Genomic DNA, 16802 nt, shown 5'->3' with positions numbered 1-16802 from the left:
CATATACTTCACATAAATAAACTACAAGTTCACTTTTCTACAGTATCTTATGTACAGTAAACTACCTTTATAACAATCACGCTTTTAACAGTATTCCAGTTATATCATGTCAGCTTAATGTGTGAGGAAAGCCCAAAGTGATGCATGTCTAAGACGTTTACCACTTCGGTGAAACCCACAAGCACGGGTATGGTGCTGACAAACCTAGAAACACACTGATAAGTTGATAACACAGATAATGCCTCCAGTTTATTTTTAACAAAACTATTATCATTTACAGTACATTTATACCGTGAAATTTCATTGACTCAACATTTTCTAATTTGATATGTAATACAATACATTATGACAGAAAAATCAACAATGTCATGATTATGTAAATGCATACTTTTCTAGAAAATATGCATCATTCAATAACATGTATCATATTTCATCCATTGTCACTCTTATTCACATATATACTGTCCAACCATTCTAACACTAGAAATATATAAATAAACAGTAAAGGACATGTCCTCGAGTTGTGTCCCAAGGGCATGACCAAAGCAATCAAATGTCACAATGGATCCATATAAATATCAATCCATAATGTTACACTTCCATATTTCCTTCCTATTCATCTGGAGTTAGGGACTGGTCATTTATTACTGTATGATGTTGAGCTGGGGTGTAGGGTGGGAGATTGTTATTTGGACTGTCTCATATTTTGCTAATTCCCTCATCTTATGTTACAGTTTTTCAGGACCTACCCCACCCACCAAATACATTAACATTTATCATGCCATTCCCCCTCCCTCCAGTTGCTACAACAAATGACCAATCCATAAATAATGTTCAAATTTATTATTTTTTATTAGAGTGAGTGAGTATGCGAGTATGGTTTTACGCCATTTTCAGCAATATTCTAGTAATATCACAGCGGGGGACACCAGAAATAAGCTTCACACATTGTACCCACGTCGGGAATCCAACCTGGATCTTCGGCTTTAACCACTAGGTTACCCGACCGCCCCATTTTTTATTAGAAAAAACCTGTCATTTTTTCATGACCACCCCTCCAATAAATAACTTCCATCGGAGGTCGAATCAGAACTTTCTAATCAGGCAATAAGTGTTTCGAAATTTCCATGTACGAGGGAGCCAAACATGCAGACCAGTGTATCTGATTTCTGTATCTCGAACATGAAGTTCCGAATGCCGATAAAAAAAGCCACACCTTTATATTGCATTCACATTTTATATACCCTGTTATATTTGAGCGCTTGACATCAACACCCAAGGGGGAGTACCACTGGAGACAACATGTATTCTCTGTTGGTTTTCATTTGTACAAATCAAAATTCCCAAAATGGCAGGGTGAAGAAATGAAGCTGGAGTGTTTTATGAAGCTGACATCTGATTGGCTCAGACAGAGAGGTATCATATTTTTGTAAAGATCCGATATTAATAAGATTGAGAAAAACTAGAAACCATAACACACACCGTAGAACCAACAAGACTTTATCGGAATCTACGTCTTCTTTACTTTATTTGTCTTTTTTCGTTTGTTGTCAAAATCCTCCAGTATGCCATCAACAATCTCATACTTGATGCCCCACATAAGACTGACAATGACGTCATCAAGATCCTCGCCTCCATGGAGGAAGACATCGATGTTGTGACAGTTCTCCCCAAGTCTGTGGTCTGTCACTCTGTCCTGTGGGAAGTTATAGGTGCGGATCTTCTCGGACCGTCCACCGGTACCGATCTGCAGCCTCCTGGTAGCATCGGTCTCTGCCATTTGGGCTGTCAATTCCTCCTGGTATATCCTGGAACAGACATGGGTGTTTCACTTTTCTTAAAAGAGTCAAATAAACCTTGCCACCCCTCATACAGCTGGAATATTGCTGAAGGTGACAAAACACAATGTTGATGAACCCCTAGAAAAAAAATAAGATTAGTCCAGAAGACTATGTAAGCGAGTGAATGAGTGAGTTGGGTTTAACGCCACTTTTAACAGTATTCCAGTTATATCGCGACATGTCAGCTTCATGTCAGAAGAAAGCCTGAAGTGATGCAGGTCCCAGAAGTTTACCACTTCGGTGAAACCCATGAGCACGGGTATGGTGCTGACAAACCTAGAAACATAATTGGGGCGAACCGGGATTCGAACCCACAATCATAGGTTTCTGGCATGCCCAAGGGAAGCAACTCTACACAGCAAATCGTGGGGCTTTAGATGACTGGGCCATCCATGATACCCCCAGAGGACTATGTAAATTTAAGTCCAGAGTCTTGGACTTGTCCTGCTTGAACAAGACAAAAATGTTTACAATGCTTACATTTTTTGTCAGTTTTATGTTGTTCCAACTTGAGCGAACTGCATTATTGAGAACTAGTTCAGATTTGTTGCCCTTAAATGCTTCTTGTCAAAATGAGAACTTTATTTGCCCTAAGCACAATTGAGCCGTCTTTGTCTAGCGTGAATTTTGAAGGCTGCTGATGTGCTTCGATGTTGCTGACAAGCAGGTTAAAACCACGTCCCATTTTCTGTAACACATTCACTGACCTTGACCTTATGAGCTGCAATGCAATCTCTCGGTTTCGAATCTGCGACCTCTCAGACTGACATTCAGCGATGGTTTCTGAAGGAACAAGGACATTCCTGGAAGAGGCTTGATGCTGGTGTTGGGTATTTGCAGTATCTTCGTTTAACAGAAGCACACAGAGTTGCAGGTGCAGTTATACAATTACAGTCAGACAATATACAATTTACTGAAAGAACAAGAATGGTAACTGATACCGAAAGTTCATCACATTTTTCGCCAAAATCTATATATACACTGATACATTGCTACCTATAAAATGTATACTCCCCAAAGATCTGAGAGAAAAAACAGTTTGGATTGGACTATGCATAGACTCGTTAGTCCAGCCAAATTATAACTCCATTATTTCAGCCTAGTTTGGCAAGGGTGGAACTAAGACTTTTAAAGTCAGTTAACTCCCTTGCCTCGGGAAGATGGGTGACATTATAAACAAAGTTAAGTTGTTGCAGGTTACACTTCATGACATGACATCAATGAGAACAGGGCCCACTTGCACAAAACGATCTTAGCGCTAAGACCATTGTAAGCCTATGTTAAAGTATGGGAGTTAAGATCATCTTAGCACTAAGATCGCTTTGTGTTAGGGGGCCCAAGAACTGTAAGTAGCTGTGTAGGTATTTCAGGGTGGCATGTTAGCCTAGTGATTGAAGTGTTTGCTCATCACATTAAGGGACAGGGTTTGATTCCCCACATGTTCAAAAAGTGTGAAGCCCATTTCTGGTGTCCCCCACAATGATATTGCTGGAATATTGCTAAAATTGGTATCGTCAAATGACAATACTTGACAAAAGGTACTGCAGTGAAAAAATGACACTGCATTTAACAACTCATCAATAATTTTACAGTTGAATGAGTGAGTGAGTCGGGTTTAACCCCGTTTGAACAGTATCCTAGTTACATCACAGCTCAATGCAGGAGGAAAGCCTGAAATGATGCAGGTCTCAGATGCTTACCACTTTTGTGAAAATCATGAGCACAGTTATGGTGCTGACAAACCTAGAAACATAATCAAGGCGAATAGGGACGGGAACCCACAATCATAGGTTTCTGGCGTGCCCAAGGGATGTAACTCTGAGCAGCAAATTATGGTGCCTTAAATGCCTGGGGCCACCACTTACTGGTGGGAGTGTGTGTGATGCGGACAGCACTGTCAGTGTTGTTGACATGCTGGCCTCCGCTCCCACTGGCACGGAACGTCTCCACTTGAAGGTCCTTTGCATGGATCACAACATCAATCTGGACCAGAAATAAACAGCTTCTAAGTTTAAGCTCTATTTTTCAAACATTACATAGAAGTAGAAACATATATGTACCTCAATATTGCGTCTCTCTAATCTCATAATTGTGAATTGCCTTCGCACAGGTGAACTGCACAGAGCACAGGTGAACTGCACAGAGCACAGGTTACCAATCTTTTAAGTAAGAAATGAGAGAAGATCGCGGAGGGGTGGATGGGTAACCACGTTCGGCAGCTTCAGTCCTGAGAGTTTCTCAGGCTTCAGGCCTGCCATATACTGAAGCACATATTACATTTGGTGTCTCCTTAGGCGAGTTACTTTGTAAGGATAAGATATATGGATGAACAACTTCTTTATTACAATTAGGAGCGACGATTCGGTGTAGGTTCTAACACCGTTATCAAGCATATGATGTACAGAGTATGGTTGACCAGTATATGGACAGGATAGGAGGCAGTGTTTATACAGTAGAGTAGATATGAGATGTTGTTACACTGCTGGAGTGGAGGAGCCTGTTATGTACACAGAAGGGTAAAACATATTAGCCGGTGAAGCCTGTAATATAAACAGAAGGGTGAAGCTAGTAATAAACAACAAAAGGATTATGACTGATTGGGGCCTTTCATGAGTTGATGGTTCACCAGTGGTATGTAGTAGCCTTGTTACTTTGTTCGAAATATGCCTCTGTTCACCCAGCAGTAAAAATGGGTACGCTGTAGAATGAGATGGTAATGTGACTGTCCCCCTTCTAGCATCTGACAAGTCAGCTTGGGTTGTATACTCCCCGGGGAGCTGAGAATGAAGATCGAGTGTACACTCATCCGTTGACTGGGGTAAAAAAGTTAGCGCTTTGAGCATGCAGAAGTGTATGAGGCTAGCACAATAAAAGTCCTCACATTATTATTATTATTATTATTATTATTATTATAAATAACCATGACTGACTAACTTTGATAGGAACTTAATACAGACTGAATTCTTAATCTGCAGCCAGGATGCAGGAATATAAACAATATCGAAAGATGCTAGAAATTGGAAATATGAGGGAGTTGCATTCTACAAATCATGAGTAGATTCCCTCATACCTCATCAGGTTGTGGCAATATGGCGACTGTCATGGTACTGGTGTGGACTCGGCCAGACTTCTCAGTCCGCGGGACTCTCTGAACCCGATGCACACCGCCCTCAAACTTCAGGTACTTGAATACGTCTGTCCCCTCTATGGCAGCGGATGCTCGTCTCAAACCCCCTGAAAACAACATGTGAAAGGAAAAACAATGTTGGGAGTTTCAACTAAATCAAGAAATAAAAGTTTCCATAATCATAAAAAATTATCTGCTTTATGTCCATTGTACAATTCTGACTGAGTCATATTTGGAAATGTCCTCTGCATGTCTAACATGAGTGAGTGAGTATGGTTTTACGCCGCTTTTAACAATATTCCAGCAATATCACGGCCGGGGACACCAGAAATGGACTTCAACCATTGTACCCATGTCGGGAAATGAACCCGGGGCTTCAGCGTGACAAGCGAACGCAAAACCACTAGGCTACCCGACTGCCCCTGTCTAACATGAAAAACCTTTTGAAACCATTACTAAGGTCATACAGGTCGTAACCTGATCTAACAACCTTCGAGCAAGAGTCGCATGATGCTCTTTCCAATGTTTGCAGCCGAACAAGCTCTTACTATTGTACCTCAAAAGCCGTGAGATGTAGACACCAAATACTGGAAAGCACTATTAAGATTTTCTTTCCACTTAAATTTTTTATCACAAAAACTATTTTGATAATATGTGAAGAAAAAGTATTATTACCCTGAAGAAATATATAGACATGAGAATGGATGATCATGCTGAAGTCCTACCTATTTCACTGCGTTCATAGTCAATTATTTGGAAGACCCAGCCCTTGTATTGTGCATAGTTCTCGTACATGCTGAACACCTCGCCTGTGAACAACATGGCTTCCTGACCCCCGACACCGGCCGACACCTCAAGAATGATGTCATTCTTGTCCACCCTAGACTCCCCAGCCAACATCAACACCAGCTGCAACAGGAAGGGAGAGAACTCCATGAATACCTATAGGGGGAGTGTTTGGGGTAGTGGTTGGTCCAGCTTGATTGTCAGCACTGCCACTACTGTAGGCACAGCTCCAGTAAGCTGAGAATATACGTAAAATATGCTTTGTTGGTTTCTTGTTTAACACCGCACTCAGCCATATTCCGGCTACATGACGGCAGTCTGTAAATAATCGAGTCTCGACCAGACAATCCAGTGAATCATGAGCATCGACAAAGGCAATTGGGATCGATGACATGTATCAACCAAGTCAGCCAGCCTGACCAGCCAATCCTGTCTTACGACAAGCATAGTCGCCTTTAACGGCAAGCATGGGTTGCTGAAGACCTAGTCTACCCCAGAATCTTCATGGGTCACGTAAAATATGCAAAGGTCATCTTCATTACCCATTAATTTTGAGTTTTCTCGCATACAAATATGTATAAAATATTTCCACTGACTGCAATTTTAAAATGCAATGTTTAAAAACATCTGAAATTAACACACACAAAAAGTAAAAACAAATACAATGTACAATTTTTTCTACAAATTAAGGTTCTTCTTGATTGGCCGGTCACTTTGTTTGGAGTCGTCCTGAACATGACAAAAAGATTATCACAATGGGTAGAATGGGTCATTGTCAGGGTTGTAATGCCTTCCCTTGTCACATGTTCAGGTGAGGTGAAATTGGGTTTAACGTCGCGTCCAAGATTATTGCACTTATATAGCGACATGCACATTTTGTGTGTGTGTGTGTGTGTGTGTGTGAGTTTGTGTGTGTCTGCTTGTACTTGTCTGCATATGTGTGTGTGTGTGTGTGTGTGTTTGTGTTTGTGTGTGTGTGTGTGTGTGTGTGTGCGCTTGCTTCTACTAGTCTGCACTGATACCGATTTATAGTGCTAGCCCACTGAGATACCATGCCGCAGTTTAACATGAATACCCCACTCAGACACAGTATACTGACTCCGAGCCGACTAGTCCTTGTTTTAGCCCCTTAATGCCAAGCGCCAGACAGGGTACAACAAGTACCATCTTTTAACGTCTTTTGGTATGACGCGGCCAGGGATCGAACCCCACGGACAATGCTCTACCACAGAGGTGGTCCTGTTGTAGTATATGCCACAGATACAAACTCATTACAATTCACAAACAGCAGTTGTCATGGTTACCATACCCCACTCTCCTTATCCTTAATATCTTCAAGCAGTTCCTGCTTCTCTCTTGTTGCCATGGTAACCATCTCAGCATCATCAGACCCTGAGGAAATGAAAGGATAGAGGAATGTGAAAGTGATCATGTGTTCCTCCAAATGGTTATTAGCGAAACATTTAGACTCCTCAATCAGTCATAACCTGAAAAATTGCAAAGATTAAGGATGGATTAATTTGAAATAATGTAAATAGACTTGTGATACCACCAGCACATTTTTTCAATTTATATTTTGCCATATCAAACTATTTTATTTACTGTTTTACCCAAGGGACTGGTAATGTATTTTGTAGGGGGAGAGATTGGTCTTAGGACTGTATCATATTTTGCTGACCCCATTGTATGTATCATTTTTTCATGTCCCAATATCCACCCTAATTACAAGCAAACATTCTTCATGACTCCTCCCCCGCACCCTCCCCATAATAAATTATCAGTCCCTAAATGATCATTATGATTTTCAAATTTATAACTTGTATCTTTGAAAAAATAGAAGAGTCATTATTTCATGGGTGGTCAGGCTCGCTGACTTTGTTGAAGCATGTCATCGATCCGAATTGCGTAGATCGATGCTCATGATATCAGTCACTGGATTGTCTGGTGAAGACCCCATTATTTACAGACCGCCGTCATATAGCTGGAATATTGCTGTGTACGCCGTAAAACAACAAACTAACAAACCAACCATGACCAGTCCCATGTCCAGTCTCACTAGGCATAAAATAATCCAAAACTAGAGACTCACCCACCATGCCCACATTGAGCACATCCCTGTCATTGGTGAGTGAGTGAGTGAGTTGGGTTTAAAGTCACTTTTAAACAGTATTACAGTTATATCGCGGCATGTCAGCTTAATGTAGGAAGAAAGCCCAAAGTGATGCAGGTCTCAGACGTTTACCACCAACGAGAACGGGTATGGTGCTGACAAACCTAGAAACATAAGCCCCCTCCTTTCATTAACCTCACTTCAGTTATACAAAGTATAGTGTTGGAGAAAAGTCCATGTGAAGCAGGTCATAGACATTTACCATTAGGCGAAACCCATGAACATGGGCATAGTGGTTCTGACAAATGATCAAAATGAGAGCAAATCTGGGATTCAAACTCATGACTTGTCTGTCTCCCAGACCCCAGAGAATAAATAGAAAAATGAATCCAACTCAAGTCTAGAATGATTTGGTAAGTGTAAATTGCCTCAGCTTTCAAATTAAGCTTTGGATTATTTTTTTTAATTTGTAGATATATATTTTAAAGTATGACAACTCATTCCTGGAACTGAGTGTCTCTCTAACTCACAAACAATAGATCCTGATATGACCATGGCATTCAACTGCACAACAAATTGTGGCACTATAGACCACTTGGTCATCGGTGCTGACTATAGACTTTAAGTTTCATATATAAATTTTAAATGCAATGTCATCAGGTCCATTGCCCTACCTCTGTACCTGATAACAAGCTATCCAGTTCCGTCACCTCGGAATATTTCTGTTGAATGTCCCTGAAGACTGATACCACAGGAGACAACTTCTGCAGACGTAGATTCATGTCCTTGGAAGATTTGACACTTTGGCCGGCGAGATCAGAAGCTAAATTGTCATACTCAGTATCTAAGCTAGTAAGATAGTCATGGTAAAGTTGGTTACAGTTAATGTTGAATCGGTCACTTCTAGAAGCATATTTCCTCGTGTGGTTTACAGCTCTCCATGTGTTGTCATCACATACATCTACAACACACTTGAGCCTACTCGACCACTGTACACCTTGAGTAACAGAGTGGTATTTCCTTGCAAGAATTTGCTCTATGTAGTTTAGTCCAAACAACTGCAAATCTTTCTTCTTGTTATCATTTGCAATCCTGTCAGTTTCCATAGATAGTACATGTTTCACTTGACATATTGCCCGATATTGACTGAATGATATACTGCCATAAACAGAGTATTGTCTATTTTGAAAATATTGCTTTGAAAAAAAAGATTTCTGATCTGAACAACTTTTCATTGGACTTTGACAGGACAGTTGTCTTTGATGTGACAATAATGTGAAATACAGGCGCTTTATACAGGTTGCGTTACACTTGCTCAATGGGGCGGCCATTTTCAGATTTATAGATTCATCGGATGGATTTGGATGTGCTTCAGTTCTTGGTGGAGATCTGAAATAGAACATTGAGCTCAGTGGAGAGTGTTCTGTTGAGTTATACATACTAGGACGAAACTATCTGGGTCAGAATTTGTCTTCATCAACCCATGCTTTTTGTAAGAGCAGACTAATTGGCTAAGGTGGTGGGGGTCGCTGATTTGGTTGATGGATGTCAACATATCCCAACTGCATAGAAACAACATTTTAGTCCTACTAAGTGTCATTTTCACAAACAATGTAATTATAACAATTTTGAAAAATACACATTCTCTCTACTGAATGCAACTTTTTGAAAAAAAGTAATTGGACTTAAAATTATTTAATGAGGCATGCATGTGGCCACTGTATATAGCATTTAGGTCAAACTACTAAAAGACCCATTCACAAATTAACTGGCATATTGGTGACTGTCAAAAATTTAGTCTTTGCTTTTAAACAGAAAAGAAGTCTGGATCAATGAAACCTTGCACATGTGAAAAACATGTTTGCATGATGATAACAACCGTCCATTTCCGTCTTGTATTGACAACCTATTAATTCATTACCCAAAATAAACATGTCAGCTTCTCGAATTTGCTGTCAAAAGATTCATTTCAGAAACATGACATAACACCATAACACATGCCTCCAATAACGGGGGCAGCCATTTTGTTGTGCTTAAAATCCGGGCATATTTATTTATGTCACAATTTTCGAGCAACTACGCACCAAGTAATACAATATGGACACTTAAGTGAATGCCTTAGTCGACTGTTTGTTCAAACTTTACATTTGACATTTTCACTAGGTTTAAAATAATGAATTATTTAGAAAGTGACATAATATGTTCCTGGTTAACGAAGTATCCGAATGATTTCCGTATCCGGTCAGAAATGGCGTCAAAACGAAAATCCGAGAGTCAAGTACCGGCTGAAGAGAGCGAACAACTCATTATTAGACCTCTGTTAGTTCATAACTTTATGTCAATGTCTTATGATTCGTCTTATTTGAAGAGAGAACAAAATCATACACACGCTGGGTCTTGATTCGTAGATCTCACGTCACCAGCTGATCATGCGTCTTTGTGAGCAAACACAAACAGCATGGTCATGGTTGAGTTCTTGCACCGCTCTGTTTAAAAGATGTTCACACACACACACACACACACACACACGACACACACGACACACACATACGACACACACGACACACACACGACACACACACGACACACACACACACACACGACACACACACGACACACGACACACACACACACACAAACCCCTCAAAAGTGATAACTAGTGTAAGACCAAAATTGAACGAGATCAGAAAGATCGATTGCAACTTTTCAAATATGGGATAAATGAGGGTGCTGTCTTTCAAAAGTAGATAAATGAGGGTGCTGTCTTTCAAAAGTAGAAACTTAATAGGGTGGGATGTGTAGCATGCTACATTCACAATGGAACTTAAATTGACATCTATTCATTGTCCAAATGAGACTTGGCTGTGTCTTTGGGACATTGTCACTCCTACTTTGCCATTAGGTTAGGTCTGTAACTGACAAACTTTTCAATCTAACAGAAAATGTTATGGACAGAAAGTAAGGTCATGATACAAGAGACTACCCTCAATAAAGAACAACAAGGGAACCAAACCCAAACATACCAAACGTGAGCCAGATTAACTAACAATGGTTTGAAAACACCTGTGCATGTGTTCAGAAAGTATATTTTTCATTCCATATTTTAACCTAAGGAGATCCTATACTTGTCTGTTCATGTATTGTTTTATATTGATAAAGTGCAATACCTGAAATTCTCAATTTCTTTTTCAGAGGAGCCGGTCAAGAGGTTGGGCGATCATGTCACATCATGGAGTTCAAAGGAAAAACTATAATGGTAAATAGAAAATCATCTTTTATATTCAGATACCTTTAAACTAGTGATGTGATGATACTTTTACTTCTCGATCCAAGTGTCGATCACAGTGGAACACTAAGTAAAATATCTATACATACCTTAAATGTTTGCTGTTACACCAAACACTAATTTTAGAAGTGAATATTAGTAGTGAAATATTTTCATCCTTGTGCCTTACTTGACACTGCCAACTGCAGATCATCAGTGTGCCAGGTATTTGGCCATCCTGTCTATGAAAAAGTTGGCTTACACACCACAGATAAGCGCTTATGCAAGCATTGTGATACATGTCGGATTGTGAGCAAGGTATCATGATAGAGGGTCCTGATGGATGGGTCCCATAAGCAGTAAGCAGTAAAATTTAGCGTACTTTTTCATTAAGCAGTAAAATTTAGCGTACTTTTTCATTAAGCAGTAATTTTTCTTCTTTTTCAATAAAATCGTGGCGAAAAATTCCTAAATGGCCCATGGTGGGACATGGGACTTTAAATTCTGCTTTCGTTTCATCCAGACAATTCATATTTTTAATACCGGGCAAAATCTCACATCGCTAAACATTCTAGACTGGTCAGTTGCGCAGACTGCTTTCTGTGACGAAGCATTTGGGTCTTGAAGACGGACTGTTTTTGACCATTTTAATCATTTTACGATAAGCAGTAAATTATTTATTTACGTTGAGCAGTTATTTTTTGACATTTTACAAGAAGCATTTATGATAAAAAAAGATGAGTTTTACGTTTACGATAGTGTTTGAAGGGTGTTTTATGTTAAGCATTAAAACCCATCAAGACCCTCATGATACGTATCGGATCTCACTGTTGGTGTATAGTCCCAGCCCTACTTTATACACAAGTGCCTCATTCCAATATGCTGTTTTAGCTGTACAACTGTTGTAACTATCATGTCCTAACATGGTTGTGACAGTTATTTTCAAAGTTCGTGATAAACATACTAACATGAATTAAGATCATACTATTACTATACATAGATATAGTTTGATATCATCTTCCATGTGGGATTCAAGGATAAAATTGTTTCCCAGTAACCTTTTCTTGTCGTAACATGTGACATGATGTGACTAGAAGTAAAATGGATTGGGTTGTCAGACTTGGTGATTTGGTTGATTATGTATCATATTACCTTAACAGCGTGTGGTGTTGCTCATAAATCAATCACAAATTGATTATTTACCGGGTTTACAGGCTGCTGTGATGTAGCACTACTGAGTGGCGAAAATCAGCAAATAAAGAAACAAACAAAAGAGCTGATTATTGTCTGGTGTCAATGCGAACTGATGATATACAAGATACAAGTTTGTTTTTTTATAAACATGAACCAGAAAATCCAAGTTTAATTGTCCATATGTTTTTAATTTGTTTATGTATGAATTTTCTGCCACAGTGTCTTATGTCAATGATGTTTAACTTGTCATTGATGTTTGTTTATATCTGCTCTATCACTTGGCTCGCAAAGACTGTTCGATCAGTTCACGATGTTAGCATGAGACAAGGAATTACTGAAGTCATGGTGTTGTTTCAGCTGGACTGTGGGATCCACCCAGGCATGAATGGCTATGCTTCATTGCCGTTTCTTGACATGGTGGATGTGGAAGAAATAGACCTGCTCCTTATCAGTCAGTAAGTGTTAAGGCAATCTCATTAAAATCAGATCTTAGTTCTTGCTATCGCTAAACAAAGATCTGAGGACATCCCATTACGGGTCATGTCAGAATGACCTTTCATCCAACCAATCAGAGCGTCGCCTACCAGATTATGAAAGTGACACTTGGAATGTATTTTCTAATCATGCAACCACGAAATATTTAACACGGGGTATTCCGAAAGACAGTTACGGGTTTTATGATTATATCCATTACAATCTAGGCCATCTATAAGCCATTCCAGAATGTTCTTCTTATCAGTTTTAATTTTTTTAATCGAGTATACGTCAAAATATGTTTCGAAGCGTAGACGCCAATTTGAAACTAGTGTCGTAAAGCTCGAGAATGCTGCCTTCTTATTGGCTAATGTCGATTTCTTGTCAGTCATTTCATTGGTCGGTCAAAGTTCGCGAAAGGTCGTTCTGACGTGACCTGTATTGGGATGTCCTCAGATCTTTGTTTAGCGGTAGCGAGAACTAATATCTGATTTTAAGGAAATTGGTGTTAAGGTTTCATCCAATTTGTCCAAGCAAATCTTTCCGCCCCTCACAGAGTAACAATCTTAACGTTAAGGTCAAATGGTTTTTTAAACTTGGTTTATGAATGCGATTACTCCTGAAAATTGAAATATGAAAAAAGGAAAGGCAGAGTATTTAATATTATGCTGACCAAAATAAGTAACATGATGTGAAAAGACAACTTCATTTACTGTTGCTATAAATGAATTAAATGGCATCCAGCCTGCTGACATCTGTGCGCTAAAAGCGGAAACAGTAGAATTTGGAATTTGGGATCACGTAACAAACAAGAAACGAGACGTCATTGACGTCACATGATGTTGTTTTTTAGTTTCCACTTGGACCATTGTGGAGCCTTGCCATACTTCCTGGAGAAAACAGGGTTCAAAGGTCGGTGCTTCATGACGCATGCCTCAAAAGCCATATACCGATGGCTGCTGTCAGATTACGTGAAAGTCAGGTACGTCGATTTGTAAGGTTAATGAATAATAAGAATTATCTGAGATTATTGGAATAAGACAAATGTCATGAGACATGAGTCCATCAATAACTTGTTTCTGATACAGTAGGGAACTCTTTCTTTGTCGATGAACAACTTCTTTATTACAATTAGTGCGACGTTTCGGTGTAGATCCTAACACCTTTATCAAGCAAGTGATCATCACATGCTTGATAAAGGTGTTAGGATCTACACCGAAACATCGCACTAATTGTAATAAAGAAGTTGTTCATCCATAGAACTCGTCTTACTTCATCACCCCAACTTCTAAATGCCACTCAAAGAAGTCTTCCTTTGTCTTTGAAATAAAGTTGATTGGTATCTAGTCTTAAATTTGAAACAAAGTAGTTGTTTCACAGCTGTTGAATCAAGTGTGAAAGAGAAAGTTTTATGGCATGGTGTTATGCTGTGAAAAATGCAAGTCTTTTATTTCCTTCTAATGGTGAATTTTGCAAACCATCAGCAACATTGCCACAGAGGCGCAGCTGTACTCCGAAAAAGACATTGAAAACTCCATGGACAAGATTGAAACTGTCAACTTCCATCAGGTACAGTATGTCTCTGTTGTGACATCAGAGTAGTGTAGTTGGACAGTCACAAATGAAAAGTAAAGTCCTGGACATGGGACTATTACTTTCAAGGTTCAGGGCAGGTCATCTGAGGAGCTGCAAAGTGGTAAACTTCGGGCTCTTCTCCCACATCAAGCTACTACTCAATGATAACTCACTCACTCCTTTTCAACAATTTATTGTATGGTCGGCTGTCATTAAACATTATAGTGAGCCAAATAGTGATCCTCTAAAAAATCACTTCTATCTCACACTATGCATTTCTTCCTTCTTCTTTGGATCTTATGTCAAAACGTGCTTCAACAAAGTTTCCAGCTTCTAAAAAAAAATCACCCAAAGACATCCCAGCATCATCATAGTCACCAGCCAAATAAATGGGTCACACACTGTTATCCTGTGCATATCGACCAACATGACCTGATCACATGATTACCCCTGCCCCAATATTCTCTCTCTCATGGCCACACTGTGGAGACGTGTACTGAGAGTTCAGAGTATTTTGTTTAGTTTTTTGCATGACATCCCTCCGACATTGTAAGGAATTTACGTAAATATTTGAGGGAAGATGAGTACGGATAAGAAACATCGCTGGTTTTGACTGTCAAACTACCTTTTCTGCTTCAAATCCTCACAGCTTATGCTGTGGCTGTTGTGGCCATTGAAATACTAACAAGCTTTGTTCGCTGTGTGCCGGGAAATTGACCGGCACTCGCAATCTAGTGACTTGGAAAGTGGGCTGTCTCCCGCTAAGAAATCTAACTAGTCAACCAAGCCTGCTGTCCCCTCCTCTTTTACGAAGATAAAAAACCACCTCCGGAATCCACCTTGCCTCCTCTATTGGTGGCTGACAGAGTTTCTGATAGTTTTCTTACAGACGACGTCCCACCTATGCTGGTTCAACAGTCCATTCCTGAGGTGTTAGGGTGCGACCCTCAGTCGGAACATCCAGCTACATAGGAAGTTCGCAAGACTCTCTCTTCCATCGATTTGTCAAAGCCAGTTTCGAATACACCTCCAGTTGACTCTCTTAGCACTCCTTGATCGTCTTCTGCTCCATCACATGATATTTCGGCTGGTGATGATCACTCTACTTCGTCTAATGATACTAGCGCTCCTTCATCGACAGTGACGAATAAGGCTTCACCTGGGACTGGCGAAAGGGGTTCATCCTCTTCTAAAGATAGACGGAGCAAAGATCAGCTTCTTCCAAGGGTCATTGTTTCAAGAATAGTCAATTGCAGGATTTGCGCTCTATGGATCGGTCACCTAAGCATCACTCATCTAAGGATCGACAGTCGGGGGATTGTCAGGATTGACACTCTTGCAATTGACAGATGGAGGATCGACCACCTCAGGATCAACAATTGGGGGATCAGTGTTATTGTAAGGAAGCTACAGATTCATTACGTAACACTCCTGTTCGTCAGGATTCAGAGGATGACTATCACACAGACTCAGCCGAGCGCTCGTCAACTTTGTTTCATTCCCCGTCACCAAGTTACAAAGATAAAAATTGTCAACAGGATTGTTCTCGCTCCAAAAATTATAGTCCTCATCAACATGCATGGGATCATTCTCGGTACAGCGACAACACACAAAGTTGGGAGAACTACTTCCTGCTCATGGACCCGTATCCTCATTGCCGTGGTTACCCTTATGTTTTGTCCTATTCTACTTCCACTCCCGTTCTGATTACTAATTCTCTCCACATTGGGATCAGCCCTTTGATCACTATCACCCCTTCTTGTAGATGTTCATCTCCACCAGACGCTCGTGTAGATTGTCATTCCCAGTCGTCATCTGCGCCTCCGGTTCATGTTCATCCTACCCCGTCAGTGCCTCCTCCTGCAATGACCCCTTCATCCACTCAGCCGCAAAATACCTGCTGGGACCTTCTAGATAAGGGTAATATTCTGGCACCGAACCTAGAAAAGGGTAACATTCTGGCACGGAACCTAGAATAGGGTAACATTCTGGCACGGAACCTAGAATAGGGTAACATTCTGGCACCGAACCTAGAATAGTTCCTGCAGGCTGTGACCTCCACCTTCCAGAATGGCTCTGGACTTTGTTCAGCTGTTCTTGTTCCTCCTGGTTTTGTTCCTGCACTGGCTGGTCTCGACATAGATCATCAACGCTGCCCCACCTTGTCTTCCCAGATCTCGGAACTGTCGCTATTGTGTTTATTACCTTTTTATTAGTAGGGCTGAATGCTGAGTACCCAATCAGAGGTAAGGATCGCTCATCAATAGAGACTTTGGTCTTCAACATGGAAGTGGCCATAAGGCATGTCCGTTTTGACAGTATCCTGAATCCTTAACCCTCGTCTCTGCTTTATGCATGTGCTGCTTGGTATTGATTCGAATATCCTCTTGTGGATAATGTTGATCGTCTTCTTCTCGTCTTAGCTTGCTT

The 16802-nt window shown here is 40.3% G+C and overlaps 2 protein-coding genes across 3 annotated transcripts in view; one reads left to right on the top strand and one right to left on the bottom strand.

Moving 5' to 3' along the window:
- LOC139461985 (peptide chain release factor 1-like, mitochondrial) lies at nucleotides 1-9875 on the bottom strand. 2 transcript variants are annotated; one of them, XM_071243479.1, is made up of 8 exons: nucleotides 9786-9875; nucleotides 8547-9253; nucleotides 7064-7146; nucleotides 5694-5877; nucleotides 4912-5075; nucleotides 3707-3824; nucleotides 2549-2624; nucleotides 1-1808 (listed from the first exon to the last, which is right to left on the bottom strand). In XM_071243479.1, exons 2-8 carry the CDS (start codon nucleotides 9193-9195, stop codon nucleotides 1511-1513), a joined length of 1572 nt encoding a protein of 523 aa, XP_071099580.1. In that variant the 5' UTR covers nucleotides 9196-9253; nucleotides 9786-9875; the 3' UTR covers nucleotides 1-1510. The 2 variants fall into 2 exon arrangements, with proteins under 2 accessions (XP_071099580.1, XP_071099579.1); XM_071243478.1 differs by lacking the exon at nucleotides 9786-9875 and having other exon boundaries at nucleotides 8547-9303.
- A 227-nt stretch (nucleotides 9876-10102) lies between these two features.
- LOC139461984 (cleavage and polyadenylation specificity factor subunit 3-like) overlaps nucleotides 10103-16802 on the top strand; it is a 30697-nt gene continuing 23997 nt past the window's right edge. The window contains exons 1-5 of the mRNA XM_071243476.1: nucleotides 10103-10183; nucleotides 11057-11120; nucleotides 12681-12778; nucleotides 13651-13779; nucleotides 14282-14366. Of these exons, the coding sequence (XP_071099577.1) occupies nucleotides 10113-10183; nucleotides 11057-11120; nucleotides 12681-12778; nucleotides 13651-13779; nucleotides 14282-14366 (447 nt within the window). The 5' untranslated portion in view covers nucleotides 10103-10112. The remainder of the gene's footprint in view (nucleotides 10184-11056; nucleotides 11121-12680; nucleotides 12779-13650; nucleotides 13780-14281; nucleotides 14367-16802) is intronic.

The sequence above is a fragment of the Haliotis cracherodii genome, unplaced genomic scaffold, assembly GCF_022045235.1.
Source record: "Haliotis cracherodii isolate W230 unplaced genomic scaffold, xgHalCrac1.p SCAF_15, whole genome shotgun sequence".
Classification (NCBI taxonomy): Eukaryota; Metazoa; Mollusca; class Gastropoda; order Lepetellida; family Haliotidae; genus Haliotis; species Haliotis cracherodii.
Note: the sequence above shows the minus strand (reverse complement) of the source record. Positions and strands in the feature narration are given on the sequence as shown.

Coding starts and splice junctions, on each gene's coding strand:
- LOC139461985 (XM_071243478.1), bottom strand. CDS start 9,303: ATGTATAACTCAACAGAACACTCTCCACTGAGCTCAATGTTCTATTTC. Junction 7,147..8,546: donor ACTGGATAGCTTGTTATCAG/GTACAGAGGTAG, acceptor TCATTTCCTCAG/GGTCTGATGATGCTGAGATG. Junction 5,076..5,693: donor CTATGAACGCAGTGAAATAG/GTAGGACTTCAG, acceptor TGTTGTTTTCAG/GGGGTTTGAGACGAGCATCC.